The sequence below is a fragment of the Dipodomys merriami genome, unplaced genomic scaffold, assembly GCF_024711535.1.
Source record: "Dipodomys merriami isolate MVZ:Mamm:240054 unplaced genomic scaffold, mDipMer1.0.p SCAF_60, whole genome shotgun sequence".
In the NCBI taxonomy this organism is placed as follows: domain Eukaryota; kingdom Metazoa; phylum Chordata; class Mammalia; order Rodentia; family Heteromyidae; genus Dipodomys; species Dipodomys merriami.
The window spans coordinates 3,696,413-3,715,795 of record NW_027206180.1 but is presented as its reverse complement, the minus strand read 5'-3'; the positions used below and the strand labels follow the sequence as shown (position 1 = coordinate 3,715,795).

Sequence of the window (19,383 nt, the reverse complement as noted above, 5' to 3'; positions counted from 1 at the left end):
TATAACTCCCAGCCCTTGCTCTCTGACAACTCAGCCCTTCATTTACATACATCTCCTCTAAAACTGGCCCCACTAAGAGCTTCAGGGCCGCCTCTTACCACTGAATCCAACAGGTAATTGTTCCCCTTACACTGCACAAGGGAGGTCATTCGGTCTTTCCTGGGTTGCTTCTCTAATCTCAGCCCTTACTCAGCCATTTCCCACCTGTCAGCTGGTATAGTTTTTTCTCTCTTCTCTCTCTCTCTTCTTCTCTCTCTCTCCCTCTCTCCCTCCCCCCTCTCTCTTTCCCTCTCCTTCTCCCTCTCTCTCTTTCCCATTCTCTCTCTCTGAGCATGTCTTTTTTTTCAGACTGACAAATTTTTATTGTATATATATATATATATATATATATATATATATATATATATATATATATATATATAAATCCCCCACAAAAAGACGCCATTCTTTCATTTCCCATCTTTTTTTCAATACCTTCTGTCACAAGATGGACTGGAAAAAAATATTGTCTAGAAATATATATATATATATAAAAGATCCCCCAGGTGACTATTCTCTTATTTCCCCATCTCTTCGCTCAGGGGTTCGGGCTCGCAGCAGCGGCTCCGGTCACGAGGGACAGGCGGCGGCGTGGCGGGCGGTGGCGGCGGGGAGCCTATGGTATCTGCCGGTATTCGCGATGAGTTTACCTCCCAAACCTTTCCTCAATGGACTAACAGGAAAGCCAGTGATGGTGAAACTGAGGTGGGGGATGGAATACAAAGGCTATGGCATCTGTAGATGGCTGTATGAATATGCAGCTGGCAAATACAGAAGAATACATAGATGGGGCATTGTCTGGACATCTGGGTGAAGTTCTAAGAAGATGTAACAATGACCTTTATATCTGAGCATGTCTTATGTGTCTCTCCCCTCCCTCCTATCCCACCACGCTCAGGTCCCTAACTCCTCCCCAGACTTCCATATTCTCTCTCTATTGACAACTCCTGTATCTGACCACCTCTCCCTGCTCCTCTCTGCCGCTTCCAAGAAACCTCAGCCTCAAAAGACTCATCTTCTCCCCTTCAGTCATGAAAGTAAGTGCATGATTTTTCTCTTATTTCCCACTGAGGGAAATATCCCTTAATTCATCTCTTGCTCTCCACTCTATCATCAATCACCAGCCCTTGATAGTTCCAACATTTGATTTTCGTTTTCATGGTCCACTCCTCTGCTAACTCAGAGCTACCACGGGAGTGTGGCCCTTCGCTCTTACTGGTCTCTGCAGCAGTTTCCCATGGCCCTTCCTGTTTTGGGGTACCTTGTGTGTTCACCCCATCCTCCCAGCAGCAGGTTGGGCCATTGCTTTAAAGTCCTCTGCTCTCTGACAGTCCCGCTGTGCTATGTACAGCCTTGTGCTGGTTTCCCGAGGATGCCATGGTCTCAGTGAATCCCTTGCCAGGCCTTCCTTTCTCTTGGCAATCAGTCTGCTTTGGGACAGTTAGCTTCTGACTCCTCCCCTGCCCGACATCTAATCGTGAAAGGCAGGCTCTGAGTACGCGCAGCTCCTCTCTTGGTGCCGGAGCTTGACACACTCTGCTCACCCTGCCCAGAAAAACCCCTGCCCACTGCCTGCCGGACACCCTTCCTGTCTGTCCTTCAGGATCCCTGACGAAGCAGTCCCCGCAGAACTAGATGGGTACCTGCCTTTCTGCCAGTCACCATGCCCTGTAGCTGCTCATATACTCACCTGTGGCCAGAGCAGGTTCTTCGAGGGAGGGAGGGAGGGAGGAAGAGAGGGGTTCTGTTTGACCCAAGCCAGGGCTCTCAATGCTTATCAAGTGTGCACGTGAACAGATGAGTGTTCTGCCAGGATGGACCTAACTGCCACCTCCCTTCATACCCTGGTTGGCTTCAATGGCTCTCTTCTGGTACTAGGTTCCGAAAAATAACATGGAGTTTGGAGTTGGCAGAACCTGAGCCTGAGCACCTGGCCTCTGGAGTTATATCTGTGTGTGATGGTGCCTAATTGGGCTCCATGGGTCCCAGCTTCCTGACCTGTAAAGTGGGCCTAAGAGAAGCAGCCACATAACTCTTGCTAGAGTTAAGGAAAAATAATGACTTACAACATATTCACAAGGCATCTTCCAGGCAATCAGTCCCCACCCAATCAATAGGAGGTATGTGATCCTAAGCAGGGCTCTGGGGAGGATCCATTAACATATGTAAATGACTGCCCACTAAGATGCCCCGCCCACCACAAGCAGTCACAGCCAGGGCTTCACACCCAGAGTGCACAGGTCTTCTAAGGTCAACCTTGACTCTTGAACAGGGCTAACTGCAGAACAGATCAGAGCGAGGCATTAATCTCGACTTCCAGGCCCACGGGTTGTCTCCAGAAACTACACTTAGGCATTTTTCCCCCCTTTGAAGGGAGACTCCAGGCCTGCTTTTCACTTGCTGCTCCCTAATTTAGATAGAACTGATATTGTCTATTAATATGATTCTGTGCACAGAGAAGAAGGTCCTGCCAAAAGCAGCCTGGTGTTATTTTCGTTCTACCAATAAATCCAAAGTCCTGGAAGTTATTTTTATTTTCATTCGCTAGTTTTGTGGTTCTGCACAATTAATGCATTATCATTAATTTCATAACTATAAAAGTAACTCAAGTGTTCCTGGATCCTTATGCATAGACTTGTATTGGATTACGCATAGCTATATTGGAAAAAAGATGAAAAGGACTAGGAAGGAAAAAAAGAAAGAAAGGAATTTCTGATCGCAAGCACATTAGAAAACTCAGCCTGATCAGAAAGCCATGTGTTAGTTATTATATGGATAATAATATAAAAGTCCTAGGGTTTATAAAGCCCTTTATGGGCTACGAGTTGCTGTTAATATCTCATCTCATTTGACCTTCATGGCAGAGTCACATTAAAGTGAAGGAGGAGGAAATTATTACACATTTTCAAAGCAATAAACTGATGTTCATTCAAGTAACTTGGCCCAGAAAGCACAGCAAATATGTCAAAAGCCAAAAGCAGTTTTTCTGAAAGACTTGCTTAATTGTATACGTTTCAACATTCACCGACTGGGTGGGGCGCACCGAGAAAACAAATGGCCAATGGTCCTTAGGAGGCTTAGCTTTAGGCTCCACAACCTGTTCCTCTAGGAAGGTTCTCAGCAGGATTTCTCTCCAGAAATCCATTCAAAATGCACCAGAAAAAAAAAAAGAGAAAACAAAACAACCCTAATAATTGTCATTTAAAAACCTAGATTGCACTTTGCATGCATAATAGTGCTCATTTATTAAGCTCTTTTTACTCTGCTCTCTATTGGATGTTTTGTATAAATTATTTAAAAAGTCCCCAAAGCTATGAAGTAGCTGGGTGACCATGCTTCCAGTAATTCATATCTTTGGTCCTTGCTTTCTTCATCTGCAAAGCAAAATTAATTTGTAATATCTATGGCTTTCAGAATTGCAATGAACATGCAATGCAATCGAACAGATAAAGCGCTTGGCTCAAGACCTACAATGGAGCCAAGAGCTTGTAAACTCTTGGGTATTTTGTTTTTATTATTGGGAATTACATAAGAAAAACAAACTCTTGTGTTTTCCTGTTAGAACTCTCTACCTCACATGTACTGGGCATTATCATTAGTTGTTCAAGAAATACAAAGAATGAGGGTGTTACAGGACTGGCCTGGATCTCAGAACCGTGACTAGTGGTCAAATTTAACCCTACAAATGTCTATCAACATGTCTTCCCTCCTACAAAGGAAGTGGTTCAATGAAGCATTAGCTATTTCTACAATGCCCACCTCTCCGTCTGTATGGCCCAGTCACTTCTCCCTTGATGTTGATTTAGGATTTGCAGCTCTGGATTAGAAACATCCGGTCTCTAACGTCTATCTCCATTGGTTTATAGTATAACTTGATGGAATTCTCCATCTGTACTTTTGGATGCTCATCTGTTCTCCACAAGATGAGAATTCCTGAATGCAAAGCCTGGGGTATCATTTAGGTAATGAAATTCAAATCCTGCTATGTCAATTCGAATCACCAATTTGGATACTTTAAGCAAGTACGACATGGTGTGTGCAAAGGAATTCCAACAAGTCTCTTACTTCCTCTGAAGCTCTGGTCCTCACCTGTTAAAGATAACTGCTTTCCCATCGAAAGCCGGCTTGTCAGGATCTGATCATCAACGTGGATTCCTGCCCTCCTTTCTTGCCTTAGATCTGCCTGTCCTATTTCTTTCAAACACACTTTAATCATGGAAAGGGGAAAAAAGATGCCATCAGCTATAATCTTTTGGCCCATATAAGAGCCAGCATGATGAGAATCAATACCAAGAATCAGGATTTTTTTTCTGGCTCAGATAAAGTTCAAGCTAAACATGCTGCAAGAGAGAAGCCATTGGCTTCTCCGATGCCTTTCAAGGTCACAAGAACTGATTCCCTTGTTTTGTTTTGTTTTGTTTTTTTCCCCCTCAACTCTGGGTTTCTCTTCTGATGTGCCTCCACGTGGATGGAAACACCACAGGGTTTAGCCCTATCATTCCCTCTCCACCTGGTCTGCTCAAGTCTTTCTAATTTGCAGAATTATAATTCAAATGGAAGTAATATAGATTGTACGAACTCCAGAGATCATATTCTGATGAGTTTCAGAACAGTTTTCAAAGGACAATGGGTAGATAACAGACCATATGGTGGAGTAATAAGCAATGAAGCAACCGTTTCCAGCAGGAGCCACAACTGATTTACAGGGGGATTTGCAGGGGGGATGCTGATTGGCTTTGCACCAGGATGCCAGAGACTGATGAGGGGGCCGATTTGCATACAGCTCAGTGGGATGCTGAGCTGAGCTTGGGAAGGAATGCACGGTTCACTGGGAAATCTTGTACCTGTTAACAAGCCTTGCAAACACGGGAGCAAGGCCACCATGCAGGGAACAGGAACTCCCAACATGGGTTTTCGTAACTGAAGCACTGGCAACCTTCACTCCTGATGTGCAAAGCAACCCCATTGGACCGATAGCATCACTGAAACAAAATGACAGAGCCGAGCTGGAATCTAGAGTTTGCCATTTGCTTGCTCTGTCATCGCTGGCAAGGCAACTCAGGGCCTCCATGATCTTAAATAGGTACTAAAAAGGGGTCGATGTATTAATACCATCCCTGACCAATAGATAGCATCATTGTTAGTATCATTATTATTAGTATTGCTGTTATTTTATAAACCATAGAAATGATCAGGTAGCTAATTCCCTTGTTTTCAGAATCTATAAAGCACATTGTGTCTCCTACAGCTTAGAGATTAACCTTGGAATATTCAGTCCTCTTCCCACTGGCCCAGGCCAGGTTCTGATGCCAAGAAAAGCAGGGTAGATGGGAGGGTGACTTCTGTGGGCAAAGGCTCAGATGAGGAAAACCCAACTGTAGCCTGGCAAAGCCTCCTGTAGTCAGAAGCAGATTGCTGGGGTGGAGCACCTCGCTGTCCTGTCTCTTTTCTTGAGGACAAATAAATGTCCTTCTCGTCTGCCCCATCAGTGGACAAATGGAGACACCACAGAAGCTCACAGGAGCGGTGCTGAGAACACAGGAGTCGGCCCAGATAGCCAACCTCGAGGTCTGGTGGATGTTGGGGGTGTGGGGAAACAATCCAGTCCCTGCTATGAAGAGAGCCGGGAAATGGGGAAAAAATAACAAGGGACCTTCTTCCATGTTTGCGATTCGGTTAACAGAAGGAGAGCCTGCTCAGGCTTCAGCTCTCTGGTCAGATGTTGGCTCTTGTAGCAAGCCCTTGCTCCTTTCCTTCCAGCACTTGGGTTGGAGCTGGCATCTCACAGTGCCCTCTTGTAATTAACATTCATCTCATTCTGTAGCAATTAATGAGCGCTTTCCCCCCTCCCCTCGTCTCTAGAGACTGTGGAAAGTCTCTTTACTAGACTGTAGGGAAGTGCTGAGGGCAAGGGCAGCATGGCTGGTCTCTGGCTCTGCTGCACCAGTACCTACTGCAGGTCTGGAGAAGAGGAGGCATTCGGGGGAAAAGCTTGGTGAACAGATAGTAGGTAAGAGGGTGGGCTTAAAAAGGGCGCTGGTGACTATAGGTGTTTGATAATGCTTGGGCAGAAGCATTGATGGATGGGTGGTTTATTAGGTGGTTGATTATTGGATGACTGACTGGCTTGGATGGGCAGGTAAGTAAACAAGCAATTCAATCACATCACCATAGCATAGTTGGCAGTCATTTAAACCTAATGAGTGGGAGGTATGTTGAATTAAAGGGCAGGGGACTTTCATGCTGCTCCTTCACTTACCCAAGGGAGATGCTAACCACAAGAATAAACGCTACGTGAAATTATCTGCCATTCATCCTAGAAACTTCAGCATAGCAGGAAGAGTTCCAGGCCTGGGAACTCAGTTTGAGTGCTGGCTGGGTGAGTACAGATAAACAAACAGCTCACTGAACACTCTCCAAGTTTGAACTACTGAAATCTAGAATTAGAGCGTACCACATAGGGCTGTCACGTGACTGAAGCAGAATAATAAACGTGAACGTCCATGTGCTAAGATCTGGTACAGAGCAGGTGCTCAGCGAATTCTACGGAAGATCACTGAGGTCAATGCTGCTTCTCTACTCACTTTCAAACTTATTTTAGTAATATATTTTGGAAAATACAGTATTTACTCCCCAGCCATGAGGGGAGCACTTTGCCTTACACTACACTCTTCCACCCTAGAATGTTCTCCAACCACAGGCCCAGACTACCATTGACTGAGACTTGCAAAACGGAAACCAAATAAACATTTTGGTATTTGTGATGGTGATAGAAAGCTCACACAATCTCTCTCTCTCTCTCTCTCTCTCTCTCTCTCTCTCTCTCTCTCTCTCTCTCTCTCTCTCTCTCTCTCCCTCCCTCCCTCCTTTTCTCTCTGTCTCTCCTACTTCTCTCCTCAATTCCCCCTGTTCTACCTCCCCCTCTCTTTCTCCACCCATAATCCCCGTCACAGACACTCGGGCCTTTTTTTCCTACCACACAGATGAGTTGATGACCCTGTCAGAAAATCTAAATGGTTTTCATCTGTCTATTCAGGAGTTTCTAGAAATACTTCTGACTGAGAAGCTCTCTGAATAATTTACTCATCTGAAATCATTTAAATAATCTATTCACTCATTTTCATAACTGATGGCAATGGCAAACTATCAAGGGTACAGCTTTTGTCTCCCATTTATACCGTCTGCCCGCTTAATTGGATCCCCGTCCCCCTCAGACAGCTAGCTGGCCTATCAAACTGGGTTATTCTGCTGGGCAGAGGGAGACACACCCACCCTAGGCAATGGTGGTTCACTCTGGGCCTCTCTTGTAATCCTGCAGGAGCTCCAGTTCTGCCTTCATCACTAAATGACCTTGGACAAGTCATCTGACATAGGTAGCTTCTGACTTCCCTCCTATAAAAGGAGGATAAAATTAATTCCAGTTGGAGCTGGCATTTATTAGTTATCTTGTGTGTTACTGACACAAAATAATCGCGTATTCTAAGTACTTGATCTATTTCATGAGTTAACTGTCCTAACAACTATATGACAGAATATATTATCATATCCCTTTTAGAGAAAAGTCAGAGAACGTTGAAAGACTAAAATGAGATAATGCATTGGCACAAACGGGAGATAGACTAATGGTGGTGGCGGCTTCCAAGACGATCAATCAGCAACATCGCCATCACCATCATTACCAACATCACCATCAACATTATAATCATCACCACAATCAGTACCATCGCCACCATCACCACCTCCCCATCATCATCACCTTAATCACCACCACCATCATCATCCGTCTTTATCACTAACATTCCTATCACAGTACTATTCAGGTTAGTATGCAGATGTCTCTTCTGTGAAATGCATGTTTCAGTTTCAACTTCGGAAATCTAGAAAGCTTTCACGAGAATGCTGCCTTGCAGGACTGTGAAGGAAGAAAGGAAGAAGGAAACGAGGAAACAAGAAAGACAGTGTCAAACAAACACAATGAGAAGACGATGTCACTTCTTCCATTTGCGAGAGGCCCACTGTATTTTCTTCACTGTGACCTGACGTTGTACCGGGTAGTTATTTAAAACAGTTGCTCTATGTGACTCTAGGGAAGTCAGATGATAATTTTAAATCTTTTGTAATTGCTTCACTTTCTTCTCTGTGGTTCACATCATTTGAGAAACTTAATGATCATTATATAAGGAAACAAATTAAATTCCACACAGACTCAGCGAAGGTTGATCATATTACCAAACTCATTTTACAAAAGGGCACTCTACTTTAAATATGGATTGAGAAGAAAAAAAGAGAGAGAGAAAGAGGAGATAAGAAAGAAAGAAAGATGAACAATAATGCTTGTAGGGATGACACATTTCCTCTAGAACTACCGAATCTTGACTTATCTAACCACAAGTGCATACTCTAAAATTAAAAACCTGACTAACTCCTCTGTCATGAATCTTTCAGAGTGCCACGATCTTCCTCACATCTTCATTCTTTTAAAATAGCCATTTTAAAACACTTCCCAAAGATTCATATATGATCAATAATCATTCAATGATTCAAACACCATTTCTTTTTGGATGAGTATAAGCTGTTGGGGTCAATGTTTTAGCTTTGCAACTTACTAGCTCATGAACCTGAACAACGTATTCAGTTTCTCTGTATTTCCCTGTATTCATAAAAGAGGGGGGTGTTAACATCTCAGTGCTTATGTGGGAATTAGATGAATTCCCAGTCCCCTGCAGCCATATTGTTAATGCTAAACAAATGTTTCCCATGATTGATTCTTATTAATGATTCCTATTATCTTTTATCCTGTTCTGCCAACTGAAGCCCTTCAACAGTATCCCAAAAGATTATTGTATAAAGTCCCTTCATCTATAACACAATTCAGGTTCTACCAAGTATGTTTCTTCATTTCCTTTACTTTCCTTCAAATGTTTTATAGAAGTCTTCTTTCATGGTGCTAATTACTTGAAACAGGGCCTATTTATGATCTGACAGGTCTGCAGGTCTGCCATCTAAAGGAGCTTGGTTCTGCTCTCTGCTCAGAGGATCAGAGGCTGTTCTCTATCTTGAGGAATCTATGCCTGGACTCATTGAGATTGTTGACTGATTTCAGATCCTTATTAGGGACAAATTAATAGGCAACCATAGACAGTGTTTTAGTTGGCCCTATTAGGGTTACATTGACTTCAATTGCCTTCATTCCTTCTCTCCTGCTATTAATCTTGTAAGCACAACAGCTAATAAATATATATATATACATATATACATATGCACACACATATATATATATGTGTGTGTGTGTGTGTGTGTATATATATATATATATATATATATATATAGAGAGAGAGAGAGAGAGAGAGAGAGAGAGAGAGAGAGAGTTGGTCCTGGACTTGAACTCAGGGTCTGGGTGCTGTCACTGAGCTCTTTTGCTTAAGGCTAGAGCTTTACCACTTTGAACCATAGCTCTCTTTCCCTAATCAGTATATTAAAAAATAATTAAGACACAAGACTGAGAATCAAGGTGTCTTCACAACAGAATGATCCAGAGGAGATCACTTTAGACTTATAAAGAATAACAAGTCTGTACCCCAAAGCAGCAGTTTTAGATATTTAACAAGCATCAGAATCCTCCGAAAAATGGAAATTCAGATCCAGAAATGGTCTGAGGTAGGGATAAAGCCTCTCCATCCTTCTCAAGGTGGATAGTGGACAAGACATGTTCACCCCTGAGACACGCTCCTCATTTCGGATGCTCCCGAGGGAGTCTGCTCATTAATTCTCCATCCAAGGAGTATTTGTGGAATGTCTACTATTAAATGACAGAAATGGAAGCATAAAAAAACTGAAAACCTAAAACACAAGCTTGAAAGACTTTCAGCACTGGCTATAATTAAAACACAAAGTTCTACCTGCCTGTTGTTATTATCCTTGTAAGCAAAGCAAGCCTCTGTGTGTCTCTGTTTGCTTGCAGTGTGTAAACATGGTGCAGTCTAGAAATATGTTCTATCTATTGTCATTTACTGGTGTCCCTACAATTAAGATTTTCCTTCATGATTTCTTGTACACAGTCTTTGTGTGTACAAAAGCCAAGTATAATATTTGCACAAACACTCCAGTCCTCTGGCAGGAAGAACCTTGTTGTAGACTAATGATCACACACACACACACACACACACACACACACACACACACACACACACACACACACACACACACACACACACACACACACGCCAAGATACATTAAAACCCTGCACATTCTCATGAGTTCTTGCAAATCCACTGGGCTCTGCAGGAATAAACATGATGTCAGGGATGGATAAACCTGGCCTTGGAAGGCAGTGAAACACATGACGATTTGGAAAGAAAAGCTCTATAACACTCCCTAACGACATCAAGTTAGCAGAGGCTGAGAAGGGCCAGGGGGAAATAGAGTAAGGAGGGTTAACAGGTACAGGGATGAAGTTGGATAGAACGAATCACTTCTAATGTCCTGTAACACATCAGGTTAATTAGTATTGACAGCAATTAATTGCATATTTCCAAGTAGTCCCTAGAGAATTAGGGATGTTTCTAACACCAAAAAAAAAAAAGATAAACGTTATAGGTGGTGGCTATGCCAATGATTTTATCTGATTGTTTCACATCATATACATGTACTGAAATACCTTAGTGTACTCCACACATCTGTGCACTTACGATGGGCCAGCTGAAGATGAAAACCACCGCCCCTTGTGTATCCACAGGCTTCATGAGACACAATAACACGTCCCCAGGCAATCAGCCTTTATCTATTAGCATATGTGCTAGGAATTTCTTAACTGGCACCTACTTGATTCTGCACAGGACAGGAAAGACCTCCCCTTCCTGAAGGATCTGGAAGACGGAACTGCTGCAGACCAGAAAACCCAAGACCTATGAGATGTGATAAGTAATAGTCATACTCCAAGTTCCAATTAGCCAGGTCTCCTGCATCAGGAGAGAAAGGAGGCTGGTGCCATTTTCAGAGTGTTAGAGAAAGTTCACTTGATCTCCCTTCTGAAGTAACCCTCTACCCCTTTACTCTGTCTGATGCCCCAGTGAGGGACACACCGTTTGGGAGCAAGGTGGACTTTCACTGCATTTTGTGTTCATAGCTACTAGCTGGGGATCTGTAGCAGTCTCTCTGAGACCTGAGTTTGCAGGCTGGAAGAAGGAGTCAGAACGCTACTGCACAGAAGGTTTTCCAAATGACTGAATGAGATCATCAATGAAAAATCCTCTGCTTTGCACTCGATACAAATTTGCTCTTGACAAATGGCAAGTGAAGTCATCGTCGCTGACAGAGAAACATAGATGAGAGGGGCAGACTTTTTTCCAGAGGAGGTTCAGCCTCTAAGTCGAGATGATCCTGTACACAAACAATGACAGCACAGCTGCTGGTGCTCCGAAGCACTAGCACGCAGGCCTGTGGAAAACAGATCTTTCCCTTTGAGCTACCCAGATGTGGAATTATAGGTGTCTTTGGAGGAGAGAGAAGAATGCCCAAGGGCCAGGCATACTGGGGGGCAGAGCACAAGCAGATGACAAGTGCGAGGCAAAGCTCTGACCCTGGGGTACGGAAGAAACAAGCGTATTTGAGGATGGAGGATGATGCGTTTGGCCTTGGATTCCATAAGGCTGGGTGTCTGTGGGTTTTCCACATGGGAAGGTGTTCTGATTGGCGAATCCAGAGACCCGGAGATGGGGGTGGGATGGGGGCTGGCCTCTGGCGCTATCTCTGTGCAGAAGAAAACTGAAACTCAGGGCAGTCATGAGAAAGCAAACAGGACTGCTACAGTGAAGAGCTGTAGACCCATCAGAGAAAAAGCAGGGGCTGTTCCTTCAGGAAGACATCCTGAGGGGCCCTCAGACCTCTAAGGCATCTTATTATCTTTAATTGAATCTTAATCTATGGGATGAGATGCTTGTGTAACTTTAATATGTATGTTTTATGCCCTATTTATATCTGAAATCAAAACTTCAAAACAGCTCTAAACAACTTTCTTTAAATAGCTCTCTCAGTATATATCTGTCCTATAGCTAATCTAGGTTGTGTTAATTACCATGGTTTAGCCTTTCTACAATGTATGCATTAGGTCAAAACCTCATGTTGTCTACCATAAACACATATAATCTTTATTGATGAATTTTAAAAATTACTTAAGAGCCGGTCTATACAGGCATCCTGGTGTGTGCCTGTCCCTGGACATATTTTCATTTAAAAATTGATTATGACACTAGAACAGTAAATAGAATTGTTCTCAAAGCATCTGCTGAAGAGGGGGTACAGTTTAACAAAGAAACTGCTTCAATCTGGTGAAATCCAGTCTCTCACTGAAGGCCCAACTCCAGTGTCTCTACTCTGACAGAGACCCTCCCAAGTGACCAGGCCAAGGTCACCTTTGTCCTCTGCATCCTGGGATGGACCTTACAGCCAGTAGACCCCACATTGCATCATACCAGGGTTGGCTTGGTTGTGAGCTGCTTGACAAGACCAATTGCCTCCTGGTCGCTGGACTGCAGCCCTGATCCCCTAGAGCTGGGGAGGGTGTTGGTTGGACTGGCCTGACTGCTGACTGGCTTGCATCCGGGGTATTGGGAAGTCCTGGGCCCACCACACTCCAAGATGAACAGAATCTCAGGGAAAAAGGGAGAGACGAAGCACAGATGTCTGGATTTGCAAGAGAAAGCCTGTTGAGCTCTGAGTTCTGTATCCGCAATGCCCAGGGGTAGAGAGCTCAGGATTATCCATGCCAGTCACACACCAAGGCCCAACAAATGGCAGTCACCCCTCTGAGGGCTCCTCACGTTTTCTATGACACCCTCATTTCATGCTGCCGCTTCTGGCGTCTGTGGCGCTGCCCCCTGCTGACCTGCCCTGCAGCCTGTGGTGCTGGGGCCATATTAAGGATGACAGGACTGGTGTTTACCTTCTCCTTCTTAGAGTCAAAAGTGCAGGGAGCTGTTTCTGAGGCCCTGTCCCCTGTGTGCCTTGGAGAACAGACCAACTACAGAACATATTTGTACATTCTAAGCAACTCTCCCCAGCAAGTTCCCAAGCCGCGTGTTTGGGGGAGATTGCTCTATTTGAACAGGAATATGATGGAGGCGAAACAATATTAAAAGGCATTTTTGTAAATCTGGAAATGGAACGTATCAAGAGCAGCTTTCTTTCATTTCATGCTACCACCTGTACTACTAGGACCTTGTAAGCTGATTCCCTAGCAAGTGAGCCAGATCCAAAATCAACATAGAAAATTCATAGGTGTGAGCCACATCTGACCCAGGACCAGCTAAGCCCAACCGAGGAGCATGATTTTACAGCTCCAAAAAGCATCCCCAACTAATGGGAAGTATAATAGGCTCTCTGCTGGGCTTGAATAATATAATTCTTTACAAAGACTAAGTCAAGGGCTGGGAAGGTGGCTCAGTGGTAGAGTGCTGTCTTGCATGCATGAGGCCCTGGGTTTGATTCCTCAGCACCACATAAGCAGAAAAAGCCAGAATTAGTGCAGTGGCTCAAGTGGTAGAGCGCTAGCCTTGAGCTGAAGTGCTGAGGGACAGCGCCCAGGCCCAGAGTTCAGGCCCTATGACTGACAAAAAAAAAAAAAAAAGACTAAGTCAAAGCTCAACAAAATAAGTTCCAGGAAATGGGTACTTACAAGAAGGAGGGTGGGACCAAGGGAATAGGGGTTGATAAATGAAGAGGGGAAGGGGAGGAGAATGCAGTCAAGAATTCCACCCAATTAAGAAAAATAAGAGAAGGGGGTGGGTCAAAAGGGGGTGAAATGTTGAAGGGGACAAGTGGTCAAGATGCATTGCATTCATAAACTGTTTTCTTAAATGGCAAAAAATTCATATCCTACAAAATTAAGAAAAGTGAGGGATGGGGTGGGTTGGGAGGGATGGGTAAGAATACTGAAAGAGGTGATAGTGATCAGTGTGTCATACACTGTATTCATAAGCAGTTGAATGGCAAAAAAAAAAAAAAAAGAAAATGAACTCCCAAACCTAACAGCACAAGGTAGAAAGGCCCAATTCTCTACTTCCTATTCATAATAAAAAATAAATAAATGAATTTAACTGTGCGCCAGTGGCTCATGCCTGTAATCCCAGCTACCCGTGGATCAAAGCCAACCCAGGTAGGAAAAGTCCATAAGACTTTTATCTCCAATTAACTACCAAAAAGCCAGAAGCAGAGCTGTGGCTCAAGATTAGGGACAGCACCCAGACCTTGTGTTCAAGCCCTAGGACTGACACATCAATTAATTAATTAATGAATTAGTCAATTAAGTTATCCAGTCTAAGAGGTAAGAACAATTAAATCTTGAAGGATGGATTTTAAAAAATGATGAGAAACAGGGGACAACTGGCTCATACCTGTCATCCTAGCTATGCAGGAGTCTAAGATGGTGGAGATTGTCATTCAAACCAGACCACAAGACTCCATAACCAAAACAACCAGCAAAACTCAAGATGTGAGACCCAAGTGGTAGAGTACTAGCTGAGCAAGCAAACTGAATGAGTACCAGACCCTGAGTTCAAATCTAAATTACCCCCCCCCCCACATACACACACCAAAAAAACCCCACCAAAAACAGGTAGGAATACAAGAAAACAACACAGACCAATGAAAGACAGCACATTCAAAGTCCCAGATGCATTCAGCAACACCACACGTTCACAGAAGCACTGGCCACTTAGAAAGGAGGGCTACAGGGTGTACCAAAAGGAAGAGAAACAGAGGGGCCATTGACTAGAATCTAATGCTTTCTTCAAGCAAAACAGAAAAAGAGACCCCCACTCTACTTTCTTCTCCCACACTGCAATCTAACATCCTTTTGGTCTTGTTCGCAGATTCTGTGCATCATGAGTAGAGACTGATGCATTACAGATACTGAATAAATATTTGTTAAATAAATCAAGTTATCCTCTGTACTTGGGTGGATTGCCTAAGTGACCACTCAATGACTATTTTTGTTTTTGTTTTTGTTTTGGTGCCAATATTGGGGGCCTGAACTTGGGTCTCACATTCTCACTCACAGCTGGCACTACTTGAGCTACATTTCCACTTCCAGCTTTTTGCTGGTTAACTGGAGATCAGATTTGTCTTTCTTGGGCTGGATCTGAATGGAGATTCTCAGTTCTCAGCCTCCAGAGTAGCTAGGTTGTAGGTGTGAGACATGGGTGCACAGCCTATACCCAGCTTTTATTGGTTGAGATGAGGTCTCTCAGACTTTTCCCCTTAAACTGTGATACTCCTGATCTCTAGCTCCCGGGTAGCTAGGATGACAGACATGAGCCACCATGTTTGACCTTATTCTTCAAGTTCTGTTGTCTTTTGTTATCTTTCTGTCAACATGGTTAACACTTTCTATTGTTATTATAAAGGTCACATGCACAGGGGTTATAGTCACATATGTTAGGTAAAGAATACATTTCTAATATTTTCTAATCTATTCCTTATTTCTTCATTGACATGCAGGTTGTTTGGTAATATGCAGCCATGTTTTGGGACTACTCAGATAGATGTTTTGTGATTGGCTTTTTGCTGTTTAATGCTGGAGCTTGCATGTTGTATCGCCTCATTCTTTCCAAACATATTTCAAAACCCGGGCTACTCCAGGGAATGTTCCTCGTGTCCTGGCTGGAATGTGTACCCCGTTGCTGCGGGATGTGAACGTTTCCCTATGCTTCTTTTTCACCCTTTCCCTTCCAGGGATTTGTCATTCCCCCCCCCCCCCAAGCCAGGGCTTCCATTAGAGCATTATTTTTCTCCTGATTCCTGCTAGCTAGATCCTCCCCAGCTCTTCTTCTCCATAGCTCTCCTGGACTTCCGTTGCATGTGCAAAGCAAAGGTAAAGTGAGTTTAGTTAAAATAAGCGTAAGTGAAGGCAAACGCGGGGAGGATGGCCATTTGGAAAAGGGCGAAAATGGCACAGATGTAGGAAATGTGGGCAAACTGCGGAGACCAATGCTATGGAGTCAGCACCTGCCGCCACGGTGGCACCAGCTCTAATCCCCCTGGACACAGAGCACCCACCCCCAATCACAGGGTCTCCCCAGGAAGCCTTTCCCCTGACCCTTACAACATCCAGACTGCCTCGCTGGAGGCATGCTTGGCGTAGGGAATGGGCGGGAGCAGCTCCACAGGAAGTGCCCTGGGCCGAATATCTAGCTTTGTCCCTTTTCTGCCCGCGCTTCCCTTCCCTCCCCTGGGCCGGGCACACGGAAGGACGCTCACCTTCTCCCACTCGCGGTCTTTGTTCAGCACGATCACCACCAGCCTGGGGTGCACCTGGTAGCCTTCCTCGGTGAAGGACAAGTCTTTGCCATCCCATGTCACATTGACCATAAATCTGGACAGAGAAAGAGAGAGGAAGACAAGCTTTTAGGGACGAATTAGAGAGGCGCCAGGCCTGTGAGACCACGCGACCATCCTGATGACACTGATGCCGGAGTGAAATGTAGACAGCGTCTTCTCATTCTCACCTCACACAGCTGCCATCGATGCAAGGGTGGGGACCCATTCAGCCTTGATGCCTGACCTGGCACACTCTTCCGTGTGAGCCTGGACTCATTCTCAGAATCCACCACCCCCCACCCCCCCACTGCAGACATTCATAAGCAACTACCCATTCTAGGAACAGGAATGCTTCTGACCAGTCAGAGCCATAGTGCTTGCTGGCTTCTTAGAGAAGAATCTGAATGCATATTTCCATCCTGCTGTAATACACTTCTCTGAAGGAAACTGCTGGTGAACCACAGGACATTCCAGTCAACATCAAAGAAATGATGCCCCGTTTATTTATTATTCATTCAACTACTATTTATTAAGTATTTGCTATATATCAGGGCTCGGCTACTTGGGTAAGGAAACAGACAATGCCCCTGCTCACATGAAGTTTATAGTCTAAGGGAGAGGGCAGTGATTACTTGGTAAATTACAGAACTAGGATACGTGCTACAATAGAAAGAAGGGTGTGCTACGTGAAACAGGTGTCAGGTAAGGCTGAGGAAGTGTAGTTTCCCCTGACTGTGAGTCAGCATTAACTAGATAAGAAAAAAATACAAGCTGACAAAAGGGACAGTACAAGCAAAAGGCCTGTACTGATACAGATGAAGGACCAGGCAGGCTGAAGGAGAGAGAGAAAGAGAGGGACTTGTTGCAGGAGGTGAGGCTGAGAAGCTGAATGGAGGCAAAACAGCGAGGATTTTTGTAATGATCTGTTTTTGGGAAGACACTGAAGGGTGTTAATGAAGGAGGGGACATTAACAGCCTCGTTCCATGAGGTCACTTGCAGATTCTGTAGAGCATGGGGGAGTGGTAGAATGGATACAGGGGTGCCATCAATCTTGCAATCAAGGTGAATGACAGTGGTGGCTTGGACGCTGGTCGTGGCCAAAGAAGAAGAGAAGCAGGTAAAAGGAGAATAGGCAGGGAAAGCAAACCAGGCCGAGTGGGGTTATGCAGCAGGATTTTGTGCTGGATTAGCAGTGGGGACAGGCCAACCACGATAACTGTTAGTATCCGCCTTATGCTGCAGCTAACTTTCGGCCTAGGGATTTCCGTGATGGTAACATCTGCCTTACCACACCGCTGCTCAGAGCCACTGCTGCTCAGGTCCGGATGGACTCAGGATGTAATGGTAAAGACAGCCAAGGAAACACTGCTGTGGCCACTTAACAAAGTCAGAAACTACAACAATGAAGCCTCAAAGCGTTCGAAGACTATGACAGAACCACGGCAAGTGCTATCCACAGAGACAGACTCATTCAAGTCCTGCTTGGTAGGCCCTTAGCCTCCAGCGCAGCTGAGGAAGTGGAACAACGAAGGAGGAGCATGAAGCTACAGAGAATTCCACAAGGACAGACTGGCCTTGTGGGTCTGTGTCCTCTGGCCCTCCCCAGTGCTGACCACATCATATCAAAGAGAACCAGGACTCTGGCAAAGGTACTTATTGTGCATCTGCTCAGTGGACCATGTGGATCATTAAAAATCATGCTCATAAAGACAAGTTAATGACATGGAGAAAATGCTCATTACAATAATGTTAAGCAAGCAGAAAAGCGGATAAAAAACAAGAGCCTGTCTGCCTGGAAGGATTACAGGTATTTTCCATTTTCTTCTAAGCAGCCTTTCTTCTCCAAATTCTTTGCAATCAACTACTTTATCCCACAGAACAACTACAAGGAGGCCATTCTAGGAGAGGCAAAGTGTTATCATTATCCTATTTGACGCATTTAGGAGATCTCTGATTATTTGCTAGAAAGGTATTGTCTTCACTCCACAACTGTGTATTGTGAGTCTGTAATCTGTCAGGCCTTCCTGTGATTCCTATAGATATAAAATAAAATAAAAAAAAACAGTGTTTCTCTGCTCTCTGACCCATGTTCTTACACCTCAGTGACACAGACACATCAACACTTAGAAGGCTGTTTGTGAACCAGTGGAGAGCAAGCGTGAGAAGTTAGGAACACATGAAGGAAAGGCCCCTAATTCAACCTGGAAAAAGTTGGGGATCCCTTGTGGGGAATCCTGACGCGTGAAGGGGTGGGAGAGGTGAAAAGCATTCTGACCAGAGGAGTCATCTGAAACAAAAAAGAATGGATCAAAGGCAATGATACACACAAGGAGATGCAGGAGACATGGTAGTGAGGCTGAAGGCCATGATGTGTGCAGTGAGGTTAAGCCTGGGAGAAGTTCCGGTGTCAGCTGATCAGGGTCCTCGTGTGATAGGCCAAAGCATCTGGGCTTTGTTCCAAAGGCCTTAAGTATAAGAAGTGAAAAGTTCTCCCACGGTTGGAGAGAACTTCAATTTACTTTTAATTTTTCATTTTTCAGTTGTTTTTGTCGGTCATGTGCCTTGAACTCTGGGGCCGGGGCGCTGTCCCTGAGCTCTTTTGCTCACTGCTAGCACGCTACCACTTTGAGCCACTGCTCCACTTCTGGTTTTCTGGCGGTTAATTGGAGGTAAGAGTCTCATGGACTTTCTTGACTTAAACACAACCCATTGTCTAGATAACAAATTATTTTTCATGCCCTTTCTTCCCTTTGATGCTTCCTGGCTGGTATGGGACCAGCCCACACCAAGGGGTGTGGTCCAGATGGGCTCATCTAAGGGACATCCACATATACCTGTTTTTTAAATAATTGGCATGAACTGGGAGATTAGAGGAAAGCTGGACTCTAGTTAAATTCCATCAGGCTCTCAAATAACTGCAACTTAAACTAGGTTGCCACTACTTTCAGATACTTTGGCTTTGTTCTTAGGTATTGGTCTTATTTCACTGCCAAAAACCTTGTAGGGGCTTGGTGTTCAAGTAAATTGA

The 19,383-nt window shown here is 44.4% G+C and overlaps 1 protein-coding gene and 1 pseudogene across 2 annotated transcripts in view; one reads left to right on the top strand and one right to left on the bottom strand.

Annotated features, from left to right (window-relative positions):
• Grin2a (glutamate ionotropic receptor NMDA type subunit 2A) overlaps nucleotides 1–19,383 on the bottom strand; it is a 294,332-nt gene that overhangs the window by 93,416 nt on the left and 181,533 nt on the right. For both annotated transcript variants that reach the window (XM_070003499.1, XM_070003500.1), the window contains one exon: nucleotides 16,295–16,409. In XM_070003499.1, coding sequence (XP_069859600.1) covers nucleotides 16,295–16,409 — 115 coding nt within the window. The remainder of the gene's footprint in view (nucleotides 1–16,294; nucleotides 16,410–19,383) is intronic.
• On the top strand, nucleotides 680–1,674 carry LOC138814441 (small nuclear ribonucleoprotein F pseudogene; annotated as a pseudogene).